This window comes from Salmo trutta, chromosome 12 (assembly GCF_901001165.1).
Source record: "Salmo trutta chromosome 12, fSalTru1.1, whole genome shotgun sequence".
Classification (NCBI taxonomy): Eukaryota; Metazoa; Chordata; class Actinopteri; order Salmoniformes; family Salmonidae; genus Salmo; species Salmo trutta.
Window position 1 is genome coordinate 67,124,150 of NC_042968.1, and position 27,637 is coordinate 67,151,786.

At 43.1% G+C, this 27,637-nt stretch overlaps 1 protein-coding gene across 1 annotated transcript in view; it reads right to left on the minus strand.

Moving 5' to 3' along the window:
- Positions 1-23,876, minus strand: part of LOC115204021 (transmembrane protein 132D-like) — a 188,308-nt gene extending 164,432 nt beyond the window's left edge. Inside the window, exon 1 of the mRNA XM_029769235.1 lies at positions 23,423-23,876. Within this exon, the coding sequence (XP_029625095.1) occupies positions 23,423-23,471 (49 nt within the window). The 5' untranslated portion in view covers positions 23,472-23,876. The remainder of the gene's footprint in view (positions 1-23,422) is intronic.
- Positions 23,877-27,637: the final 3,761 nt, after the last annotated feature.

The following is a 27,637-nucleotide window of genomic DNA, read 5'->3' on the forward strand; positions in this document are numbered from 1 at the left end:
TGGTCCTTGAGCACAAAGAAGAGATCCTATGATTTCGAAGGATGCAAGCTACAGTATACAGTATTGCCTGACCAAGATTACAGTCCACCATATCCAAGGGCCAGGCAGAATCTACACAAGCAGAATATAAATGATACATACCTTAATAATTCATTTGAATCAAACTACAGACTGTTAGACCCCTAAAAGCATGGACAAAACAACAATGCAGATTTCCCAAATCATAAAATCAAGAGGTCCTTCAGAAGATGGTAGCCCTATTATCAAATTCTTCAGGAGGTTATGGTAACAGGAAGCTTTCACTGCTATCAAAATACAATGAAAGACGACTAATTGTCAAAACCAAGGCCTCTTGCTGGATTTTGTGGTTTTATAAATTGACTATTTCTCTGTATTCAGAAGCATACTGCACTTCTGAAAAATCTTCTCTGTACTGCTCTGACTCTGAAAGAAGAATGAATGCTGAGGCGTTGAAAGCATACTCATGACGTTCAGAAAGATGCTGGGCTGCTGCTCCGTTGCCTCCCCTCAATTCTCACTCAGCATAGAGGGAGCTGCTTTGTCCGACAGCAACCGTATGAGCCAAATTGCTCTGAAGATTTTAAATTTACCAATTCATAAACGGGGAGGAAATTATATGAAAGGTTTTGCTGCTGAGTGATTTTGAGTACAATAAACATTTCGTTTGTTGTGGAATTAAGCTATTGAATGGTTTATTATTCTAGTGACAAAAGAGGGGGAAGGTGAGACAGAGGAGAAAGAGGATGGTGATGATGATTGTGCATAGCTGTGTGTGTGTGTGTGTGTGTGTGTGTGTGTGTGTGTGTGTGTGTGTGTGTGTGTGTGTGTGTGTGTGTGTGTGTGTGTGTGTGTGTGTGTGTGTGTGTGTGTGTGTGTGTGTGTGTGTGTGTGTGCGTGTGTACATGCGTGAGCGTGTTCCCTTGCACACACCCCAGTAGCCCCAGGCCACAGGCACTCTCTGTAAACAGAAATGTATATTTAGCCAGCCCGCTCCATCATAATATGGATCAAGGATGGGCAACTGACGGCCCATAGGACCTTGGATCAATTTCCCCCCCTTGTTTTTAGGAATTCAGTCAACTTACTGTTGAGAGTTTGAATAGTAGAATACACAAGGTGCTATTTCAAAATTAGCCTATGTCAGCTAAAACATTTTTGATTGGTAAGTTAGCTTGTAGTAATCATGGTCGAATTATCGACCCGGGGGGGCCCCCATTGATTTTGTTAGTCACTCTCATTCAGATATCATATTAAAAACTGCAAACATTTCTCTCCACCCACCCTATGGCAAAATGGTACAGTTTTCTCTCCTCCCTCTGGCAAAATTTGTGAAATTGCATGAAATTAGTAAATTGCTAAATCTTCTCTTCTACACATGGGAAAATGTGTAGAATTGCAGCAAACTTACTTTAAAAAAGCATTTTCTCTACGCACCATATCAAAATGTGTAGCATTGCAGGAAATAAACTCTAAAACTTGAATTCTCACTCTCCGCTGTCAATAGGGAGGCAAAATGTCCCTTGTGTGGGTATGGATGTGAGTACGCAGACCCACGATCCACTGCAAACCCTCCTGATGAGTTCAGGTTTTTTTGTGTGGCCCCCACCCCCATCAAAGTTGCCCGTCTCTGATATGGATGATCAAAAGTGTTGCCTCTAAAGCCTGAACTCTAATCTGTGAGAATAGTCCAGATCCATTTACCATCTGGGTGTAAGTAAGCAGCCTCTGGCAGAGAGACAGGATTCTGTTCTTCAGTAATATAGTGGAGGTGTGGAAATCTGCTTCCGACAGCAGCGTATAGTGATAAACAGCACAAGGGATAGGAGCCTGGGCTAGGATGGCCGTGAGGAATTCAACAAGCACAACCAAGAGGAAGGAAAAGCAGCATTTCAGTACAGCTCTGAAATGAAATGAATTGCACTCAAGGTCCCCTGCATACACAGCTCAGAGCGCACACGCTCATGCGATATCCTCTCCCAAATTGCCACAGAGAATTTGAGTCTCGCTTTGTTTGTTGTTTTTTTTTGGGGGGGGGGGCGCCTCACTGTCATTTTGGCATGGTGCTATCTATCAGGCCTTCCTCCCTCAGTCGCCTGATATTGTGACTAACAGCAGGGAAAAAGTTTAGTCAGATAATTACCTCTGACTGCCTCGGGTTTTGCTGAGAAAAAGCTTTTCAAAGAGTTTTCCTCTTTTTATGGCCAGTCATAAAATAAGGAGCCGCATCATAAAATATCTCTACTCTACCACCATGGCACTGTTTAAAAAGTTGTCTCTCCATGGAACATCACTCTTGGGTGAAATATAGAGTGGGAGTGCCCAAGGTCACATGGCCCATAGGCAGAGAGTAAATCCTGTAACTGGGAGATGAGGAATCAGAGCTTGACAACACAACCTGTCTTTGTTGTGCATTGAAGATCTCACTGAACTCAGATGTACCATAGCAGAGGACTACTGTCCATATCATCACAATGGGCTCTAAAGCGTGCTTCGATAAATTGAGGCCTTCAGAATCTTTTCTTCATTGTGGCAACGTGATTCTTGTCCAGCTCATCTGATGATTAGTGATATTAGTCCGTCTCTTTATGAATATACTGTACTTATTTAGTATTGAAGTTTAGAGACATATTCACAGTGTGGTACTAATAATTCTGAACACACCTACAATGATTACACTTCTTCATATTGTAGTTGTTCAGGGTCCCTTCTTAGGAAGTTCATACTACTGTATATGAAGACTGTGGAGTGCCGCTCCATAGTTGTGAAACTTGAAGTATATTGTGTTATAAAAAAGTATTGGAAAGTCTTACAGTATCTGCAGTGAATCTCATCAGGGCAACCGAATGATGTAATCTCAAGTGTTCTAATGAAAAGAGTGGACAATAACACTTTGATGTTTATTCTAAGAAGGGCCTCTGGTTAGAGTATGAACCCTTCCCAGAGATGCAGATCTACCACACCGTGGCACAGTCGGCCAAATTAAATATCTATTACTCTTAAAGCCGTTAGCCTTTGCCTCTCCAGCGCAGCCAGACAGTCAACACAGTCGACTCATGTAGTCTTCAAGAGCCCACACACTGACCAGGGTCACCTGACTGTACAGCTGCAGGATATGCTAGCATCAAACTTCTCCCGTACAGAGGTCTCATATAAGGGCCCTGGTATCATCTCAGAGAGAGAGACCCACACCAAAGGCAATAAACACCAAACAGTGCAGACTGCAGCTGACGGCAACACGACTGACACTTGTCAAATCCATTCAGAAAATCAACTAACAAATAAACATATTTAGAGAATGTAGAAACATACAAATCTAAATATGTATGGAGGTGCATAGGATACTTTAACCTGCATATCATTAACCTTCAGGGCAACTTTGTCAGCTACAAAAAGTATTTTTACGATTATGCATGTTTTCTATAATTTTTCATAGGACGTAATAATAGGTTCCATCATATAAAAAAGTATTCCTATGACAGCCTCACAACACACAAAGACAGCTTTGTGACATGGGAGAGAAGAGGGGAAAGAAAGAGTGGGTGTATAAGTGGCACTATAAAAGCCTCTTCAGAGCACTGTAAATGACTTCAAAATGGCTCTAAAATGACAGCTCCTTATCAAGTAATAACTCAGCCTACAATACGGTATGTTGCTTTTTTCCCCTTTCTCTCAGGGCAAGAGAAGGTTCACTACAGGGCCAGAACACTGTCTTCCTCTTCCTGTCATAGCAACAGTGTAGCAACAGATGAGAGATGTTTGTATAACAGTTTGTACAGCAACATCTATGAATACAGAGAAATAGCTTGTGATATGTTCACTTTCAATTCACTTTGTAAATAGAGTGACAATTTCCCTTTTGTTTACAGTAGTGGCTGGAGGACATTAGAAGGTGGTATTGGGGGGGACGTTACACATTGTGGCAGCAATAATAGCTATAGGCCTGTAGACCTGTTGACATAGCACCTTGGCTGCAACTCATTCCCACTTCCCCTGTATCTGCCTTGCCTGTGCTTGCAGAGATCTATCAGAGGCAGTCCACTGATGAGACCAGATCAATAACTAAGCCCCCTATTATCATTTCAAACCAAACAAGGGCTCTAAAATGAATCTCTCCATTCCAAGTTAACGACTTCTCCAGAATAACCCCATGGGAAAGGCTCTTTGTTTGTGTTTCTTCATATCGACCTGACACAAAGTGGATGGCCCGTACAAATCCATCTGATTCCTATTGGGCCTGTCAAAACAAACTCTTTCCCTGACTTTGATTGTGTCTTTCTTTATGGGAAAAGGGGACATTAAGTAATTCAACCGACCAAGCACAAGAATTCCTCTTAAATCAAAACAAATACAGAGATGTATTTTTTTCTCCAGTGAAACTTCATGGTTTGACTTGTAGACCCTTTGCTCATTGGTGCCAATGTAACAAGCACCCCATTGAGAGCCCAGAAAAGGACAGTTAGCCCTGGCAGCTTCCCAAACCACAAACATGCTCTGCTGTCATACCTTAACCATTAGGTGAAAACGCAAAATCAACCATAGATCAGTAAGGCAACGTCAACCTCCCTTTCCAAGACCACCAGTCCAGGGTTTTTCAGGATATTCAAACTAAACCAACTACATTTGCACAATCTAGATGACCCCAAATCAAATAAAACCTTCCCAAATGACCTGAAACCACCCACATGTCCACAGCACCACACCTCAGCACTCCAACACAGAGGTCCACAAGCACTCCACCTATTGTTTTGCTTTCTCCCCAGGCTCTCGTTCCCAACTCAGCGTTTGTGCAAACCAATTTCTGTGTCTCCCAGGTCATCCCGCTCATTCAGCCAGAGATGAAATGGCTTTGGGGTCACGCTGTGCCCTCACCAGGGTTGCCTGTTGAGAAGACAGTGTGTGTCGCATGCCTCCAGATCTATAAACAGAATCCCACTGTGAGCTGTGGGGTGTGTACAACAGACTCCCCATCTCCACTAGCACCACTGTTAATGTTGTAGCTGTTATAGTGGCTTCCGCTGCTGCCAGAGAGATGACAGCTCCCACTGTCCGCTGGTCTGGATATTAGATGAAAATTGGACATATTGTAGGTGGTTTCTCAACACACTATTCTAACACTGTGTTCAAGATGAGTGAGTGGATCTGTTTGTGCACACAGACATACTACTGTGTGTATCTATGTATGATTGCCTGTACACCATTGTGCATCTATAGACAATTCTTGGTGGTTGTGAGCCCCACGCCTATTCAGTCCTGTCGTCTAATGCTGCTCTGTTCATTCCTCGTCATGTGTAGCACAGCATTTATTTCACATTCACTGTGGAGAGGGATATAAAGAGAGTGATAGGATAGGAGAGGGATTGTAAAAAACATTCTACTTTCAATGGAAAAGCAAGGGGGGAAGGTGCAGGGCTGACAGACAGGCATTAGGGGATCCTTTTTTACTTGCTGTTACTGAGAGCATTGGTTGGCTTGACTATGGGCATTATTCTCCAGAACTATGTACTTGGAACTTGCTCTCTCTTGTCCATCTCTCCTGCCCCCCCCCCCCAACCCACACTTTCTTCTTCTGCCTCTCTCTCTTTCTATTTTTCTCTCCCTCCTCTGCTCATTCTCACACACAAAATCCATCTTCTGTATAATGAGCACTGGGTCCCGGGGGTGGGTGGGGGGTGGGGGGGGGGGGGGGGGGTTGTGGGGGGGGTGGACCTTCAACCTGCTCAGTGAGGGAGTGACGCACGGCTCCTGCAGCAGCCAGCCACAGACACGTCTCTCCTCCTACCCCCTTCCCCTCCCTCCCTCTGCCCCTGGCTGCGCCCCAGGGAAATGGGCCCGCCTGTCCCCCAGCTCCCCATCAACGCTCCATCACAGACACACGTCTCAGACACAGCTCCTATCACCTAATCTGAGAGTCTGTCATTCACAGTTCACACTCACTCTCACACGTACAGACATGAATTGCGGAAACAGACGCAAGTGCATGAACATACACACACTCTCTCACACACTCATGCCACTGCACACACCAACAGAACCAAGCCTCAAGGAAAGGCGAGGTAGTTTTTTAGTCTGTGTTCTCACTGTTCGGCGGCTGTCAGAGCTCCTGTTACACACACACACACACACAAAACACACATGCACAGTCAATATTTACAGCATGCCAGAGGAGAGAGAGAACGAAAGAGAGAGAGTGAGCCCTGCAGCCAAAACCAACAATTTGCATGTGCCCGCTGCCTCGCTAATTGGACACATTCGTCTTTCATTTAGCATTGGATTGAAGTGCAGGAATAGCTCCAAAAGCACGCAGCCTACTTCATCTTAGAACAAGTTTACTGAGTGCCGACCAAAAGAATTGAAAGCATTCTATGGCTGGCTCTGCCTCTGAAGATATGAGGCTAAAAGGGCTTTTCTTGTGTACTTTCTGTTGGTCGCTCTGAGAGTGTTCGAGGAAAAGAGGCGGACCAAGAGGAAGTGAGATGTTTGATTGAAGAGTGAATCCAGGCATTGAGGGGAGAAAAATGGGCTGGATGATTGCTCTCCCTCAATATGGCCAAAATACCAGCAATTTACTGTGCTCGCCATGGGTACACCATTGCCAGCAGTGTTGGGTGGCTGATATCATAAAGTTGACAGCTCTGTTGAGTGGCCAGTAATGGTCTAATGGAGGTACAAAACCAGGATAAAACCAAGATTCGGTTTGACTGAATGGGAGCTGAGTGCACGTCAGATGAGTGGATGGAAGACATGATCATGGTGCAATCAGTGGTTCCCAAATTGGTGTCAATTGCTAGCAACAACAGATTAAACGAATTTGGCCAAGGGGTCTGTGGAAGAAGTTGAGGGTGCAATACAATACAATGTAATATTATTCAACTACAATATAGCCTTAGATGTACAACAGGGCCTAAAATTGCTAAATTGTCTCTCTGCCCCATGGGATAATGTGGCCGGAAATTAGCTTTAAAACTTAAAGAAAAAAAATATCAGAAGCAAAGAGGGGGCCTTTAAAATGTTCTTTCCCAGGGCCCAAGTCTTGGTTAGTCGGGGCATTCAATAATTTCATACTGACTATCACATGTATAGAATCTAACATTGAAGTATATGCATTAAAATCCATATTATTCACGTAGCATGTGGCGGTAATGGAGCAAATAGGAGAGGCGGTAAATTGCTCTGAGCAATTAAAGCTGTGAAATTGTCCAAATAGCAGCGGACGGCGAGATCACACTGGGAACATGATTTAAAATAATTGCTCCTTATTATCTGGGAAATAATTGAGAGAAGGAGAGGGGAGGTGCTGTGCAATAGGCAGTGAAATGGAAAAACGTTTTCTGGGCTGACTGGACATGTGACTCGCTAACACTGTGAGAGAGGCTGAAGTATGTGTTAATGAAAACATACAAATCAGATAGATATACCATCACCGTGATACACAAGGCAAGAAGACAGGGAGAAGAGGAAGGAGGATGAAGAGAGAGAGGGAGAGTGGATGTTAGATTGTGTCAGGTTGTTATATGGAACTGTCAACAACAACAAAAGCATAGGAACTCTTGTCAAATGATTACTCTATTCAGATGGTGCTGCATGAGACTTGATTTTACTGCCCTCGTCATTCAAACCACATCAGTCTTCTCATTTAATCTCTCTCTCTCTATGTGTGGTCATGTGGTGCTGTTATGGGGTACACCCGCGTTCTAGGGCCCCCGCGATCCAATAACAGTATAACAACATTCCACCCCCTCCCCAAATCCCAGGGCTTTGACTGACACCACAAGATAATCTGTTTCCGATACAATCTATCCAGTGGACCAGACATTCTATCAGTCGATCACTGCTCCTTGAGTCGATATCACAGGGATGGCAGAAATATTTCTTAAAAGAAGGAGGAAGCAGCAGATTTTTCAGTGTGGGCATGCAGGAGGCTGAAATGGGCGCATTCGCAAACCTGGAAGGATTCTGCACAGTTCATTAAGATAAAACGATTACATTCTGGTGAGACTGAGCAGCGATTGGGCCCGTGCTGTACACAGACCGCTCTGATTAGCAGCCAAGCCAACGCGCTCCACGACATTTTGACGCGAGACAATATTCCGCTTTCAATTACACACCCCAACAGCCCCCTAACTACCAAAACCAACTCATTTGCATGATTGAAATATAATTATAGTGTGCTGAAAGCATAGTTCTGTTGTGTTTGCTATTACAATTGTTTTCATTTTGCCCCAAAAAAGTATATGGTTGAGTTGGGTTTTCTTTTTTTTTCTCCAGAAATGAATACATCGAAATCTATCTTTGACGAGGTACCTCAAGGTCAGGGAACGTATCAAGAGAAAACTTTCAGTCAGAAGAAAATAGTAATTCTGGTGAGAATAATTTCTTCAAAAGTGGTGAGGCTGAAACATTTACAATTACTGAGAGAGAGAGTCTTATTCACAGCGCTCTCACATTATTATCAAACGACGAAATGCTCTGGGCATGTTTCAAACTTCGTTATAGGCTGGTCCCTCTACTCTGCTGCAAAGATTAGCCTGGAGACATAGCTTACTCCAGTGTGATAGACAATAGACAAAGCAGATGTTTATTACATTGTCTTATCTATACATGGCTCGTTCAACAGCTGTTTAGCATTTGCACTCAGATTATTTCCATGCTAAACACTAGTTCACTCAAACCGGTGTGAAGGTGACCTGTGTTCACCTGGCTTCCAGATGGTGTTTACCCATCCTCTGGGTGTAACATTACCCACAGCTGGGTCTGCCGCCCGCCACTAAACTACACTCTGCAAGTCAAATGTGTGTGTTTGTGCGTGTGTCATTGCATTTGTATTTATATCTGCTTGTGATGAACAGGGACACACATCAATCGGTGCACATGCATGCACAAAGTCATACTAACACACCTTAAATCATTGCCTGCTTAGAGCGGCCAGCGTCTGCCCGTGATCAACATACTTTCCCTTGAATAGCAAACTCAATCTGCCTATAAGCATTCCAATATCCCACATCAACAACATCAGAAAGCTGTGATGCCAGAAGCGAGACTTGCACTCAAAGTGCTCCATTAATTGAATCAAAGCTATGAATACCATGCTGACAATTCTATTGTTGAGCCATGGAAGCAGTACAACAAGTTATTGCTGGCCTAAATTATCATATAAAGACGAATAAAGAAATAACGTTTTTTGTTTTTTATTGCATGCCGTTCTGACTTTTTCCTGCACAGCACAGCTGCATCAAAGCCAAAATCAATGTATTTTTGACTGTGTGTTATTGAGTCACCACATGCAGCCCCTAGTTTATGAAGACGCACATTATAATTAGTTTACAAAGACTCATTGAATATTCAGAATTCACATGATTCCTGGGACAATGCAGAATGAAAATAGATGAGAGAATAATTGAAGTGTGTGTTGCTGGATGATTAGCATAAGAGAAGGCCCTATTCCCATTCACATCTGACTGCAATTCATCTTGCTATATTAAAGAACTGACTGTGCTAACGACAGATAATGCACTAATTGAATGCTAATACCACATTTATCAGGATCTAAGCTTCAGCCACAGTGAATGTCTGCATTTGAGTCTCCTCTCTTTTGTCCTGTTATCTATTATTTAGTGGAGTCTTGTGAAAAGCAGGCTTTGTCTGGCTAAGTAAATAAGGCTTTCTTCCTGCTTAAACCCAGCTGTGTCAAACTCAGGCCCAGTCTCAGTGTTTGCCCTGTCAGTATCATGCGACTAGCCGTGCCCTTCTCCTTGTACCAGCCCCAAGCCCAAAGCCATGGGAAAGTGGTGCTTGGATTATCTCTAGAATCAGGGGTCGCAACTTTGGTTTTAGAAATGGGGGGGACATAACTTTTTATTCCAGTCAGATTAACACTCCAAACAGCCTACCCGACCCCTCGGAGGCGTCCACAGTCGTTTTGTATCACATTCCAATGATAAAACTGGGGGGGGGGGCAAAAATGCAATGGACATGTTCCCCCCCTGTCCTCAGTGAAAGGTGCGCCCCTGTCTAGAATATATTGAGTCCCACTGAGTAACCTGTAATAGTAGACCTGGAGGGCTGGATAAGACAGCCACTAGCCTTTTAGTACTGGATCTGTGATTGCCAGACCTAGAGCAGTCTCAGTCCTAGAGTCAAATACAGCTGGAGAACGAGAATACCTTTTTACTAATAGATTCCCCAGCGAGTTCATCACTGCCCACTGGGCACACACTGGTTGAATCAACGTTGTTTCCACATCACTTTAAGGAAATTATGCTGAACCAATGTGGAAAAGAATTTGAATTGACGTCTGTGCCCAGTGGGCGATTTCTTCAAATAGCACTGTTCTACCACAGTCACTTCCTCCCATAGACTCATCCATAGTCCCTTAGCTAAACAACATGTTCCTTCCACATCCTATGCCAAACACATCCCACATCCATCCATCAACTGATCCTATCGATTCAGAATGAGTCTTTGATTCACCCATTCCATTCCACAAAATTACACAGCACCCCTCCATCCAACATCTGATGTTGAATAACTAAGTGAGACGCAATTTTAGTCGAGCCACGGGGAGCCATTTTCTAGCTTTGATTAGCAGCCATGTCAGTGAGCTGCATGGAGTGGTGGTGTGAGCTGGGCCAGGAAATGTCAGGTCATCAGATTCCTCACTGCCTGCTCCGCACACTCACTGAAAGGTTCAAGGGAGGGAGAGCCAAAAAAATCTGCTCTAAATGTAAATCCAATCTGATGAGCGCACCACGGGGTAAAATAATATTTTTTTACATATGAAAGAAGTTCCGGTTGTACGATAACAGAATAAAAATAGTTCTAATTAGCCGTACAGAGGGGACAGAGTTTCTCAGCGTGGCATACTGCCTACCTGGGTGAAGGAAAGGTGTGGATTAAAGGAAAACAAAGCAGCACCATGTGAAACCTAATTACAAACAAATGGAAAGAGTGCGGGAGAGAGTGGATGTAATAACATTGGGAGTAATCTCACATGGGGCTGAGAGTAAACATGTTGGAGGTAAGGTACAGCTTTAGAATTAGTTCTGTGGTGTATTTTATGGAAAGTCATCAATACAGTTGATCATTAAGCCTTTCGCTAGCGTGTGTTCATCAAAAAAGTAGTTAAAATGTTTCCTCTGTGTAGTGTACTCCAAAGGACTTTCTCAGCATGTGTTCTCTGTGTGAAGCGGTTTGTTTGATGCCTATATGTGTTTCTTTCTATAGCAGGCTGCTGTGCTGTGTTCCTTCACATACAGCCTTCCTCTCACAGCCAGGTCATAGGTGTGAAGCTCTGTCTCTGGAGATGAACTATGATCTGACAGAGAGACAGAGAGACAGAGAGACAGAGAGACAGAGAGACAGAGAGACAGAGAGACAGAGAGACAGACAGACAGACAGACAGACAGACAGACAGACAGACAGACAGACAGACAGACAGACAGACAGACAGACAGAAGGGGTGCTGAGGGTGCTGCAGCACCCCCTGATAACTTAAAAATATATATATATTAAATAACATTAAATTAAAAACATTGTCTCACCAAATTAGTGCGCTAGGCCTTTACTACTCCTGTGTGAGCGGAGATAAATACTCGTCAGCAGAGCAGAGAAAAGTATCCATGAGTTCCATCTGTATCCATCTGACTCTGGGCAGGTAGAAAATGCTAGAATCTCAATCTTAATTGCCAAAATCTCACAGTATCTCTTTAATACCACATCTACAGATAAACGCTTAAGATTACAGCCAAAAGCTTCAGGTGGGCAGACCCATCCGTCATGATGATCAGGGGAAAGAAACCCCTCTCTATAACCCCCCACTTCGGGCTGAGAGAGTGAGACCAGAGAGGACCACATCAGCCGTCCTGTCCCTCTCATCAGTTATCTTAAACACATACGGCATCCCACCCATGACAGAAAACAGGTCCTCTTCTCCCACCTAGCATAAATACTGCATTTATGGAGATTACATGCACTGGTAAAGACAGCCCAATTATGCAGCAGAAAGAAAAGCAGCCCTTGAAGCCCCCAGACCGCAGCCTATACAGCCCCAGACCCACACAGACCCACAGCGAAACAAAGGGGATTTCACGGCTCAGTTTAAATCCACGGGCTTTGGCTGCGTCTCGGCTCCCCCTAAGTGGGTCTTTTAAGTGCTGCCTTATCCTCCATTACTAAGCGCTGGGCCGGTCCAGGCAGGGCTGGCTCCGGGCAAATCTACAGCAGCACAGCTACTACGGTGCTAATTGGGGATCCAGCAGGAGATCAGCCAGTGAAAGAACAGCTCAATGAGATACATAGGAAACCACTATGCTTGTCCTGGATGAAAGATAAGGGAGACACTAAGCATGGATCAGATCACAGAAAACACACAAAGATCAGGCGGGATCAGTTTGTGGTCAAACTCTGGTGACCTGCCTCACCAATGCCAGAGGCTCTTGTCACGTTGACAAAACACTGTGTGAACCTCTAACCTTCCCCGATTGTGGAAAAGGACTAAGAGATATAATATAAATCTCCTCATGTTGTATGGTGGTGCACGGTTGTGTATCCACAGTGTGTGTGGACAGGCAACGGTGGGCTTGTCGGCCATAGGGAGCCAAGGGAGATAAGACGAGGGAGCAGCTGTGAGAGGAAATTGCCAGGTCGGTGCTCAGCGAGACGAGAGCTGCCCCCCTCGCTTTGTCTGTCGGCCGCGTCACCAGAGCCAGCCTGGGAAGGAGGGGATTGCCTATTCCTTTTCCATTTCCATTAATTCTGCAGGAGCTCCACGCTGCCCTGGTTACTTCTCGTAATTAAATTCTAGTGTGAGGTGAAGGGCAGGGGAGGGGAGAGGAGTGGGTGAGGGACACAAGGAGTGGAGGGCAGGGGAGGAGAGGGGGTGAGGGGGTTTCAATAAGATCTTATCAGGGTTCACAGACCTCGTCTTCAGAAAATAATCATGTAAATGATGCATGGGTCAGCAGGATTTTCCAATGACTGCCGGATACCACTCCCCAGTCTCTGCCCACAGAGCAGCCAACTACAGCAACTACTTTAGAGGAGGAAGAGAATGGAAGAATGGGAGATGTGAGGAGAGGGAGGTTGAAAGTAAGGACTTTGAGGTGAAGCTCTTGATTCCAGTGTTAGATTATGTGCTGAAGTGAGGCCTGCTTTCCTTTGTTCAACACAGTCACATTGAAGAGGGAAAAGTCTTGCCTGTACTTTTGACTTCGGTACCCCATTCAAATTAATGGGCACAAAGACAAATATACACTCACATGCACACACACAGACAATAATATTCAACTATCGAGGCCTGAAAACAGCTTTTTCTCAATCCCTGATTAAATCTATTCCATGGCAGATTGCAATTTTCAGACAAAATAGGGACTAGTGACTGGTCTCCAACACATACAATGCTAAGTAGAAATAGACAAATATGAGTTTTCTAGAGACAATAGCATTTTCTTGAGCCCAGACTGGCTGTGGGTGTGCACATCGATCAGTATCTACAGTACATTCTTATATCTAATGTACTCTGCTGAGGAGTAAACAAACAGTATAGGCTACACCAAACTACCGGTAAAAAGGCCTAGCACAAAACTCTAACCTCCTCCAACTCTAACCTCCTCATTGACAGGAGTCAAAGGGTTCAACAGACTCTGAGTGTACAAAACATTACCTTACCATGACAAAGACTGACAAGGTGAATCCAGGTGAAAGCTACGATCTCTTATTGACGTCACTTGGTAAATACACTTCAATCAGTGTAGATGAAGGGGAGGAGAGAGTTTAGAGGGTGAATTGGCAAGTAAAAAAGTCTAAGTGCCATTGAACGGGGTATGGTAGTAGGTGCCAGGCGCACCGGTTTGAGTATGTCAAGAACTACAAAAAACGCTGCTGGGTTTTTCCACGCTCAACAGTTTCCTGTGTGTATAAAGAATGGTCCACAACCCAAAGGAAATCCAGCCAACCTGACACAACTGCGGAAAGCTTTGGAGTCAACATGGGCCAGCATCCCTGTGGAACGCTTTCGACACCTTGTAGAGTCCATGCCCCCAACGAATTGAGGCTGTGCTGAGGGCAAAAGAGTGCAACTAAATATTAGGAAAGTGTTCCTAATGTTTTGTACACTCAGTGTAAGTATATTGAAGAAATAGCTGTTTTGAATCCTTCCAGATTTTAGAGCGCATTATCTATCACCCGCCAGCTGCCTGGCACACCCTATTATACAGGTTCCAATTTATGTATCCATGCTCCAAATGTATATATGCGGTTCAGTTGCTTAACACATATGAATGTAGGTTTATGGAGCAATAACCATTTCTAATATCATTTGTATTGGTGGATGTTTACTGAACCACTCGAGGCAGTGTTGCTAGAAATTGGTTTGGGAATTGCGTCTTGGTTGGGAATCCCATTTTTTTAAGTGTGAAATATCCTCCCTCGGGTGTCCGGTTAATTTCCTGAACCTCTATCAAGTTTGAAATTTAAATTCACCTGTCTACATTTTTCTTCTTGGTACAAAAATGTGTTGTGGAGTTTTGTTTCATTAGGTTGAACTTTTGAAGGAGTTTACATTTTTTCGTTCTCTAACATTTGATGAACCTGGTGGGAAATCAATCGAAAGGAAATAGCTCAGTTTTACCTGAGTCTAGGAACAAGACAATCAGAAAGAACGTTTATTTTTATTTTATTTAACTTTTATTTAACTAGGCAAGTCAGTCAAGAAAAAATTGGTATTCACAATGACACCCTACCCCCCAGGCCAAACCCTCCCCTAACCCGGACAACGCTGGGCCAATTGTGTGCCACCCTCTGGGACTCGCCATCAGGGCCGGTTGTGAATCAGCCTAGGAACAAACCAGGGTCTGTAGTGACGCCTCTAGCACTAGCAATGCAGTGCCTTAGACCGCTGCGCCACTTGGGACATGTAACAATAATCACTGGTGTTCCATTTCAACAGACCATTATTTAATGCCAGCTTACAGAACCATTCAAGCCATTATCAATCACAAGGTCATGTTGAACTTGATGCCAGAAGCCCAACAACATCCTGCTCTGTGGGGATGGATAACATTGATAACATCAAATCAAATCAAATTGTATTTGTCACATGCTTCGTAAACAACAGGTGTAGACTAACAGTGAAATCCTTACGTATGGGTTCATTTCCAACATTACACAGTTAAAGTTAAGATACAAAAATAAAAGAAAAATATAAATAGTGACATGTGTAGTTGTTATGGGACTGCTGACATACAAGCACACCACAGGATCTATGTATCTTAAATCCTGGTTGGTTGTACTACTTCTACTTTGAGAAGAACAGAAATCTGTCTCCTTCAAAAGAAAAACGTTCTCTGACGTGTTCCTCTCAAACTCATGCATTTCACTTACAGCCAAAGCGTGTGAGTCCAACTCAGCAGGGAATTAAAACAACAAGGACAGACAGAAGAGGGAAAAGATCAGGTAGCTCCTCAGGGATTAGAGCTGCCAGCGGAGGAGAGGAGAATCAGTGATCCCTCCGTCATTCTTTCCAGGCAGTGCATGAGTTATCTAAGCCTTGATTGGCTAATGTCTCCCTGTCTATTAGTCCTGATTGTGTAGATGTGTGCAATCATTATTTTAGTCATTTAGCAGACGCTTTTATTCAAAACGACTTACAATAAGTGCATTCATCTTAACATAGTAATTACATTTTTCCTCAATACAGAAGTTATCAGCACATTCAGTGCTTGTAGGAAAAGAAAAGTGCAATTTATTTATTTTATTTATTTACTTAGTAAATTTTATTTTTATGGGGGAGATAAGCTAGATAGATGTCTTATTTAAGATGCTCTATAAAGAGGTTTCAATTGTTTTCGTAAGATGGGCAGGGACTCTGCTTTTCTAGCTTCAGGGGATGCTCATTCCACCAATGGGGTGCCAGGAAGGAGAAGAGCTTTGACTGGGCTGAACGGGAGCTGACCCCCCATAGGTGCGGAATGACCAAGATACCAGACACGGCAGAACGGGGTGATCGGGTTGGGGTGCAGATTTTGAGCATAGCCTGAAGGTAGGTAGGGGCAGATCCCCTTGCTGATCCGTAGGCAAGTACCATGGTCTTGTAGTGGATGCGAGCTTCGACTAAATTAGAAGGGTTGCAGCCACGGGGTGGGGAACTTCTGTAAAACCTACAGGGAGAGGAGCGAACATGGATAGAAAACACACACATAGTTGACAAAACGACACAATTAGATAATCTGAAAATAGATAGGAAAAATACTCAGGTGAGAGAGTGACATCAAGCCTTCCTCTCTTTCCTTCCTCGAATAACTCCTCAGAACATCTCGGCAGAACTGTCTGTTTTGGCAAGGGTCTTAGTTTTGGCAACGAGACTGCTGCTGATACGACCGCTACTTACAGCTGGTCAGTCCTTTAACTAATGCTCCGTTACCTATGATAATGTCTCCACATCTCCCGTGGTGCGTTCTCTTGCCTGGCGGGCTTTGATGTTGTTTGCCCACCGAGATGAGTGTGTGGGGAGCAGTATGGAGCTTCCGAGCCCCCAGCCCCATCCACGGGAGACGTCTGCCGTATTCACAATGCTCCCTCAGACTCCCAGAGCTCAGACAGCAAACAACCAAGCAGTGGCATGTGTTCATGTATGTCAAGGGAAGCCAGGCTTCCCCCCCAAATAAATGTATTTTAAATTTTAAAACATAAAATAATGTATGTTTCGTCTCTCTGTGTTTCATAATTTTCCTTCATTTCACAAGAGGCTGGATGTACCTCACAGGAGATAGCAGCCGAGTGAGACAAACAGTGCCCCTCTGTCTCTCTACGTGTAGGCCATCTATCTGATGCTATCTGGTTCAAATGAGTATGACATTGGTGCCGCCGGTAGTATTGAATGCAAGGGAAGCCAGTGAGCATTTGGCCTCCCTTGATAGAAAAAAGTATCAAAAATTTGCCAATCAGCGTTGAGCTAAACTGAGAATGGTCCTAGTGCACCAAAAAAAAGTGTCAAGGGAAGCCAGCTTGGATTTTGGCCTCACTCCTACCAAATCTCATTGAGAGCATACAGTACTTCATCGACAGAAAAACTAGAATTGTTGCCTCTTGTTGTGTTGTTGTTCTCTGGTGGCTAGCTAAAATTAGGCCTTTCCTAAATGAGTCATCGATGGAGATAGGGATTTGGACCTGTGGTTTTACTTAATTATTTGTACTGGCCAATGATTATAACGCCGATTCTGATCCACCCATTAATTAATAGATTGTTGTGACCCTGGCCAGAGAGGATGGAAGTTCAATATGTAGCTAGATGTAGAAGGCTAATGTTAACTAGCTAACATTGCCCATGAATGGAAGTTAGGCTAGCGAGCAAGCATTTTAGCCAGGTAGCCAAGGACAAGAGAAAAAAATATTAGTGTGTACTGTATGACAGAGTGACAGACTGAAATGGTGCTGGAATAGTGGAGGCAGCTCATGTTTTCTTTGTGACTTGCGATAACTCTGGTTCTAAATCAATATTTGTTTGGTGGTCTGAAAATGTCTCAAACATTAACTTGCTTGACCATGCTGTAGGTCATGTAACTGTATATTACATGTGATATGTGTCATGGACTTCACCGGACAGAGGTTGCTATCCCGTTTTATGATAAAACAAAGGTGTGGTTGAATTGATGCATTTTTCTGGATTTTTTTGTTGTTATTCTGTCTCTCACTGTTCAAATAAACCTACCATTAAAATTATAGACTGATCATTTCTTTGTCAGTGGGCAAACATACAAAATCAGCAGGGGATCAAATACTTTTTTCCCTCACTGTAGGTTGTAATATGGCTTTTTCGTGTGAAACAAATAATACAGTTTTTCCTATCCTCTGTTGGTTTATTCATTGGTGTCTCTAGGAAAATTAATGACAATGCTCTACAGTCAATTCCATTCTGTGTCTAGGCCCTTTGTCCTCTCATATTACTGTAGGGAAGCCAAGTAAACTGGATGTTGTCAGCAGACCCATATTATGAAAGAGGTGATAACAGCCCTCTTCACTCTAACCAGGCCACACAGACAGCCCTAGAAATCACTTGTAATAGGTGTGTGTGTCTGTCTGTCTGTCTGTCTGTCTGTCTGTCTGTCTGTCTGTCTGTCTGTCTGTCTGTCTGTCTGTCTGTCTGTCTGTCTGTCTGTCTGTCTGTCTGTGTGTCTGTCTGTCTGTCTGTGTGTGCGTGTGTATGCGTAAGCATGTACAAATATTGGCACTTGCAGTTGCCTGTCTCATTGTCTCACTTTCCATTATCTCTCTCGACTCCCTCTTTATCTCCACCTTCCCAACAGGTGGATGTTACTGTATATCTAAAAGATCCATCACATTAAAGTAAAAATAGATTGTATTTTCAAATCTGATCTAATTTTCAGGGTTTACAGCAATCAGGCTGTGGAATCAGCATTGGTTTGAGGAAGGGCAATCAGATGAATATACTTAACCCTCCTCAATGTCCAGGCTGCATCACATCCGGCCGTGATTGGGAGTCCCATGGAGTGGCGCACAATTGGCCCAGCATCGTCCAGGTTTGGCCGGGGTAGGCCGTCATTGTAAATAAGAATTTGTTCTTAACTGACTTGCCTAATTAAATACATTTTTAAAAATTAAAAAATTAAAAAATATATATGCCCTCCAGTTTATGACCAGTGTTTCCATGTTACGACGCTTATAAACTGCTCTGTAGTGTACTGGTCCAATATGTGCTGGTGCAGTGGATACCCCAGCTTTGTCCACTGCTGCACTCTTCCTGGTGTTTTTACACACCATCCCTCCCTGCAGCTCTTTACAATGCTGCTCCCTAACCATGAAGTCCAATAAGAAGTATGGCTTGTTTTATTCTACTGTTCAGCCAGTCTTATAGGGCTGACCTCTGTTCTTCTGCAGTGAAAAAGTGTTTGTGTGTGTGTGTGTGTGTATATATGTGTGTGTGTGTGTGTGTGTGTGTACCACTTTGCACAGAACATTTTGTAGTGTTAAAGCAACACTTAAGAGTTGATTTTACACTATCTCAAAGTACATATGGTCCCACTCTACAGAGTATAAAAAGTACTCTGATTATAGTGAATGTTCATGTAACAATCTGTAAAGTAAGAAAAAATGCATTACACTATCCAGTGTTAATCAAATTTGACACAATAAGGTAATTAACACAGTGCTATTTCTATTCAACCATATTTGATCTAGAGTTAACTCCTATTACTGTTAAACAAAAATACTGTTACATTAAGTCATTTTGGGTGTTGTTTTAACACTATGGTGTAAAGCCTCATTTGCATATTTCCCATGGTGCCTTTTCTTTTTCGAGTGAATTATAGAGCTACCACTCATGACTGAATATGTTAGTGACAGAGAGATGGTTGCTAAGTTTTTTCCTTTTAAATGCCTGTGGCTTTCACCTAATGAGTACCTAGGTGAATAGCATCATTTAAATTACAATATATGACAATACATTACATATATCATAAGGCCTTCCCACTGGGGACACACTGGTTAAATCAACGTTGTTTCCATGTCATTTCAATGAAATTACGTTGAACCAACTGGAAATAAACTCAGCAAAAAAAGAAACGTCCTCTCACTGTTAACTGTGTTTATTTTCAGAAAATGTAACGTGTAAATATTTGTATGACCATAACAAGATTCAACAACTGAGACATAAACTGAACAAGTTCCACAGACATGTGACTAACAGAAATGGAATAACGTGTCCTTGAACAAAGGGGGGTCAAAATCAAAAGTAACAGTCAGTGTCTGGTGTGGCCACCAGCTGCATTAAGTACTGCAGTGCATTTCCTCCTCATGGACTGCACCAGATTTGCCAGTTCTTGCTGTGAGATGTTACCCCACTCTTCCACCAAGGCACCTGCAAGTTCCCGGACATTTCTGGGAGGGAATGGCCCTAGCCCTCACCCTCTGATCCAACAGGTCCCAGACGTGCTCAATGGGATTGAGATCCGGGCTCTTCGCTGGCCATGGCAGAACACTGACATTCCTGTCTTGCAGGAAATCATGCACAGAACGAGCAGTATGGCTGGTGGCATTGTCATGCTGAGGGTCATGTCAGGATGAGCCTACAGGAAGGGTACCACATGAGGGAGGAGGTAACGCACAGCGTTGAGATTGCCTGCAATGACAACAAGCTCAGTCCGTTGATGCTGTGACACACCGCCCCAGACCATGACGGACCCTCCACCTCCAAATCGATCCCGCTCCAGAGTACAGGCCTCGGTGTAACGCTCATTTCTTCGACGATAAACGCAAATCCGACCATCACTGGTGAGACAAAACCGCGACTTGTCAGTGAAGAGCACTTTTTGTCAGTTCTGTGTGGTCCAGCGACGGTGGGTTTGTGCCCATAGGCAACGTTGTTGCCGGTGATGTCTGCTGAGGACATGCCTTACAACAGGCCTACAAGCCCTCAGTCCAGCCTCTCTCAGCCTATTCTGGACAGTCTGAGCACTGATGGAGGGATTGTGTGTTCCTGGTGTAACTCGGGCAGTTGTTGTTGCCATCCTGTACCTGTCCCGCAGGTGTGATGTTCAGATATATCAATCCTGTGCAGGTGTTGTTATGCGTGGTCTACCACTGCGAGGATGATCAGCTGTCCGTCCTGTCTCCCTGTAGCACTGTCCTAGGAGTCTCACAGTAAGGACATTGCAATTTATTGCCCTGGCCACATCTGCAGTCCTCATGCCTCCTTGCAGCATGCCTAAGGCACATTCACGCAGATGAACAGGGACCCTGGGCATCTTTCTTTTGGTGTTTTTCAGAGTCAGTAGAAAGGCCTCTTTAGTGTCCTAAGTTTTCATCACTGTGACCTTTATTGCCTACCGTCTGTAAGCTGTTAGTGTCTTAACGACCGTTCCACAGGTGCATGTTCATTAATTGCTTATGGTTCATTGAACAAGCATTGAACAACCCTTTACAATGAAGATCTGTGAAGTTATTTGGATTTTTATTAATTATCTTTGAAAGACAGGGTCCTGAAAAAGGGACGTTTCTTTTTTTGCTGAGTTTAGACGTGGAATTGACGTCTGTGCCCAGTGGGTTACTTTAATGGCCTAGTTTCAACCTAACACAATAATGTTAGGAAACTCCTGGTTTACAGGCACATCAGGCCTGCAAGTCACATAATGCTGGCTTGCAAAGTGGTGTAATTCCTATTGGAATCCAGCCAGAGATAGGATATCCAACAGTTGGAATTGTTATTCACCTGCAACCAGCATTCAGAAAGACTATCAAGGGTTAGGAAACTTAAAAACCAGGAATAACCACTTAAATAATGGTTGCAATATATCTAGCTAACTGATTGGATTAGTTTAGAAAACTGTATGTTACTTATCATTTGTATCGTAAGATTAATCAATCAATGTACATGCAAAAACACAGATATTAAAAACAATCCTTGAAAAATCTACCTTCAGTAGAGCATGCTGGGAAATATGATTATATTGGGTGTGGTTTTGATGGGACTGTTTTACTCTCCACAGTCTAAAACAATAAATCTGGTTATTAACACTAACACTTGGGGGGTATATCACACCACTGAGTGTTCATTTCACTCTTACAGAGTGAATTTCACTCCTGAATGAACAGAAATGTTACACCGAAAAATCAACACTGACCAATTTGCTGTGTATGGATGATGAGCGGCAGGTAGCTTAGTGGTTAGAGCATTGGGCCAGTACCCAAAAGGTTGCTGGATTGAATCCCTGAGCCTACAATATTTTTAAAAATCTGTCTATGTGCCCATAACTTTAATTTGCTCTAGTAAAACAACTGTGATTTCCAGTAAAACAACACATTTTACTGCATGTGGCATTAAAAACAGTGTATATATACATGATCCTAATCTTAAAAAGAGACCACCCAGCCCCCAGAGCTCCTCTACCCCTCCAGGGAGAGCTGTCTGTGGGACTGAACAGGGACATCCCCTGAGGCTCCACACACCAGGAGGCAGACAGCCAACTAAGGACAGAATCAATTCAGCCCTTTTCTCATTCCCACTGCCACATCCCAGGAGACTGGCCAGATTTAAGGTATTGAAAACATTAAGAATTTCATTCCAAAATGCTATATATACATATTTTCAGAAATGTTGGTAAATTAGCTCTTTTGTTTAAAGAACTTATGAAAGATATGGGTGTGTTTTTCCAAGATCGAATCATGGCATGCATGCGGTTGTTAAATGACAGAGATGTATTTGTTTCAAACCTATCACTAGGTGGTTTTGCAAAATCCCCAATTGTAATACATCTAAAATCTATTCATTCAAAATCTGAGGACAGCAATATTTTATACACACAAAGGTTACTCTAAGCATTAATTTCTGATGAAAAAACACAAATATGGAAAAATTGGTGGATATACAGTAGCTTTCTACTATAGGAAAATAAAAAGGTGTGCTGGTAATATGGGTCAGATGTTGAGACCTGGTTGTGCAAACTGGTTTTTTTTCTGTAGTACTGGTGCAACCATGATGCTAACGAATCTGCACTGGCTTGATTCTTTAGGAAGCTTGGAAACAAAGGTACAGATGTCTTATCATTACAACAACTAACTGTATCTGGGAGATTGTTTTCATAGTCGCACAGTGCTCCCAGAATATAACTCCTGGTCACACAGCAAAATATTTAGTCGCATATGCATTTGGTCGCAATTTAGAGCCCTGCAGACACCCTCTTCACACCTGCAGGCTTTGACAAGCAGCCATTCTGAGTACATGCTCAGACAGAGACTCCCTCTCAGTCTCAGCCCCAGCATTAGGTTTATAGAACATGACTGCGGTTCAAAACCATGGTGGGACACACCAGCAACAATTATAAAGCTATTTCTAGCTCCATTCACAATCCCCACAATACAGCCCTTAAAATATTGATATTCTGCTCTGTCTCAATTTAGAATATTACACATTTAGTAGAGTGCAGTCACTACACACTGTCTAACAAATTACTTCTTCCCTCTCTCTCTATCTTGATTATAATACTTCCCATTTATCTTATAAGCACATCTAACCAGTCCTTCTTATTCCATATTTAACTTAGTCATCCACTTTCAAGGAAAAAGAGCTTGACATTTATGTTACCCATGCCTATTCTTAGCCTTGTTCATGATGACTCACATTGAGATCATATATTTTCATTAGAAAATGATGTCCGGAAGATAATTGAGAGAAAGTCGATATGATTGCTACTACATTAAGGGCAATTTAAGTAGTGGATATAATGGACATGATGGATACTGATAACTGAAGACAGACTTAAATAAGATGTAAATAGTTTTTTACAGAATGCATCGCTTCCCCCTGAAAGAAAACGTGTGTGTGACGCGCATGTGCTGAAAATGTAGTATAGCCTATTATTCTTATTTATGAATGTGGATTATGAGAATTTCTCACCTCCGAAAAGCACGACCGCTGCGAGCCTCAGTGTGCAGAGAAGAGTCATCTTTCCTTCCGATGATTCAGAAAGTTCCAGACGCACAGAAACGGGGAAAAAGCGAGACAGCTCCGGTCACTACCGATGTTCCCGAGGGAAGGTGCCAAAAGTTTGCACAAAACTTTTCTCTCCTCTCTTTCAAATACTAACAGGATAAACGTTTTCCATTCAATAAACAATTGATGTATCTACTCAGTACGATTGCTGGAAGCTGACGAAAGTCCGACAGTCAACAGCCATCGCTGAAACGACAGGTACCCAAACAGTGCGACATGTCTTGCTCGAATGGTGCCGAGGAGGGAAATGAGCAACTCCTGGGGAATAACGCTCCGTCCCAGTATCCACCCCTGATGCAACAAAATAGAATTGATCCTAAATGAATCTGTTTATTGTTTGTTCCCTGCAACACGTTGCATTGACTAAAGGATTTAAGACTTATATTGGCCCGGTTTAGAGTTACCTCGTGTATGTTTTATTGACGGTTGATTACAGGTGTGTCCGTTGCGCAGATTATGATTCCTACATCACTGGTTGTGCCTCCCGACGCTGGTCTTTGACATAACACGCTGCAGTTATTTTTTGTATTGCAAAAACAACTGATGAAAACGATCTAATATTTAGCATTAATCAAAGATAATGTTCATTTTTGTAAAATGTCCTTCAAGCGTTTTCTGCTGGTCCATTTTTAGTTGCGCGTCGTAGCCTACAGTCTTTTACGCATAGGGTACGTCGAGTGTCTTTCCAAAAAATTCATCTAATTTCTCTATAAGAATTCTTTATCAACGTTTTCAACACGGTATGTCGACAGATCTTCAGCGGTAAAATACTCTCTACCTGAGTAGGCTAAGATTGTATGTGTCAAGCTCATTTGTAATTCATTAATTTCGCCCTCAGAGGTTAATCAATATGACAGTTATGCTATCATAAGATTACATCATGCTTTTAATAGTCCTACTTTTCGTGTGTAAAATAAGTGAATATTGTTGAATTCATCTCGTGTTCCTCTCACCACTCTGCAACGATGGCAGTTCATGATCTGCGGGCTCCGCAGAGAAACCAAATGAGATAGAACGCTCACGCTGGTTGGCAAATTCTGAGTATGGGGTGTGACGTGCGCGCAAATTGACCATATGTAGCCTAATTGCCAAAATACTTTAATTATTGTATTAATATAATATATAATGTAATTAACTAAGGCACTGAATAGGGGTGAGAAAAGCACGTGTTAAATTTGAGATTGACACCCAGAAATGATCACTGCAATGGTTCAGTTCACCTCACCTCCCCGGTCATTTTGAGTATGAATCGCCATTACAATCCCTCTATTTTTCATCCTACAGTATTAAAAGGCTATTCTCTCATCAGTTCAACACAGAGCAGCTATGATATATGCGACATAAATCCTCACAGTTGCGTATAACCTGTTGTGTCGGTCTCACAGTTTACAGTACGGGACCTTCATAAGATTCAACAGTGCCCCCTATAGGATAAAGGCTCATTGTACAAGCACTGACAACCACTGTGAGCTGTCTATTCTTCACTTTGGGTGTTTTTACATATAGTCCTCTTTGAAATAACCTGCCTCAGTACTCTTTAAAGTGAACTCTGGTGTAAAAAACTAGGTTAAAGAACTAAGTTATCTTTGTATTCACACTGCCCTCACATTTGAATGAGGACTAAACTCTTTTGCCAGTTCACTTCATCTATTTTGTGCTCCGAGTTCTCTTTAAATTCACAGTGCTATGTTTAGAAAGGAACCAAGATATTGTTCCAACATTCATTCAATGCACTCTGGGTTTTTACAAAGTGCAGGACAAGCCATTCCATCAGATCATGTAATCGGACAGCTAGATATACCTACTTACATTTTGAAGCTAATAGATTGCATATAGTTAAAAGACATAATAATTAGAATCAGAAGATAATATCAACAAATAAATATTATTTTTCACAGAATAGATAGCAGTAGAATACTGCAGATTAAAGAATACTGTAACGGCAAAGGTGCATAAAGATGGAGGAATTCAGATACTGTATGACATCTTTGTTTGAACACTATCCACAGACCTTTCAAACTAGGGCGTGCGACATGGTTAAATGGGCCTATAAATCAGCACAATCTACTTTTTCATTTTTTCAAATTGTCACCATCCTGGAGCTAAAATTGGGATCTCCGCTGAGCTAACCAGCAATTGCTGGCCGTCACAGGAGGAATGACCTGTGTGAATTTGGAGGGGAAAGTGTCCTACCCATCTCTTCCTATCGCTTCCATCTGCCCAGGAGTATTTACATAAGTAGACCTGAGGAGATGTTAAAAAACCTGGTCTTTCATTCATTGTTCGCGGAAACAACTGAGTGGTTATGTTGTTTGGTGTCCTCTTTCATAGAGCATTGAGAGATTCACTTTGTCCATTACTGTAATGGTAGCAGGGTTGCTAAACATTGCCTCACAAGAACCCTTGATCTAAAAAACATGTATGGCTTTGGAGTGGAAGGTTGATCGATGTGAGATCACATCCCAAAATAGGATGAAGGGAACAAATCCGCACACACAGAGACAGACAAACATAATTACCCATCATAAGTCCTAATCCTCATCGTGTCTTAATTGACATACCCTGCTCAGTGCACACTTCTGATATATCACTCTGACAAACTTCATGCAGGATAAGTGACTGAATGCTCCAGTTCCAACTCTTCTGCCTGCAGCTATGGAACCCTGACCTGTTCACCGGACGTGCTACCTGTCCCAGACCTGTGGTCCCAGACCTGCTGGAACCCTGACCTATTCACCGGACGTGCTACCTGTCCCAGACCTGCTGTTTTCAACTCTCTAGAGACAGCAGGAGCGGTAGAGATACTCTCAAAGATCGGCTATGAAAAAGCCAACTGACACTTACTCTTGTGTTACTGACTTGTTGCACCCTCGACAACTACTATGATTATTATTATTTGACAATGCTGGTCATTTATGAACATTTGAACATCTAGGCCATGTGCTGTTATAATCTCCACCCGGCACAGCCAGAAGAGGACTGGCCACTCCTCATAGCCTGGTTCCTCTCTACGTTTCTTCCTAGGTTTTGGCCTTTCTAGGGAGTTTTTCCTAGCCACCGTGCTTCTACACCTGCATTGCTTGCTGTTTGGGGTTTTAGGCTGGGTTTCTGTACAGCACTTTGTGATATCAGCTGATGTAAGAAGGGCTATATAAATACATTTGATTTGATTTGATAGCCATCTTGATTCTGTTGACTGAACTTTATTGGCTGTCCAACTCAGAGGCTTGACTGACTGCAGCATCGGAGTTGCTGTTTGAGTATCTGGGACGTGGGGAGCAAGTACATCTCCTGAGAGCACTTGGCTGTGTTTAGCAGCCCTTCTGCTACCCGCTGGTTCACAGAGGACGTGTTCACCCAGAAACTAAATCATTAAAGTATTGATGAGCTGCATAAGACAGGTGCTGCTGCATTGGTCTGATTCCACCTGAGAGACTGTTAGCCCAATCTGTATCAATTACTGGATGGATTGGGGGGGGGGGATGGAGGGTATGCAGCAACTTGACAAGTATGCTGATGTCTTCGGATGTCTGGACAGGAAGACGATGTGAAAACTTCAGAGGCTTGAGGTCCTCATGTCATCTTACCACTGTACTTTCAACGTGTGACAGACTGGGTACTGACTGGGTACATGGGTTGTCGGCACATACCAAGACCAAGTTAGCTCATTGAGCTAACATACAAGTATTCACGTATAAGGCAAGGTTACTCATCTTGCAAGCACAGTCAAAAAATTATAAAATACAGAGAAAGAGAAAAAGAGAGAAAGAGAGAGAGAGAGAAAGAGAGAGAGAGAGAAAGAGAGAAAGAGAGAGAGAGAGAGAGAGAGAGAGAGAGAGAGAGAGAGAGAGAGAGAGAGAGAGAGAGAGAGAGAGACATGCACACACACACACACACACACACAGCAATTCCCTTTCATACCAGGGCACTCTGCAGCCTGTGTGCCTGTACTCTGGCCTCTGTCTGCTAATGTCAGGTCCAGTAATTAACATTTATCAGTCTCTGACCAAGACCTTTCCCGACGAGGGGAGAGTGACGTCTAACCCGCCATACTCTTTTCCCTCCCGCTCTACCGCTCTCTCACTCCCTCAGTCATTATAATGGCAGGCGGTCAGAGAG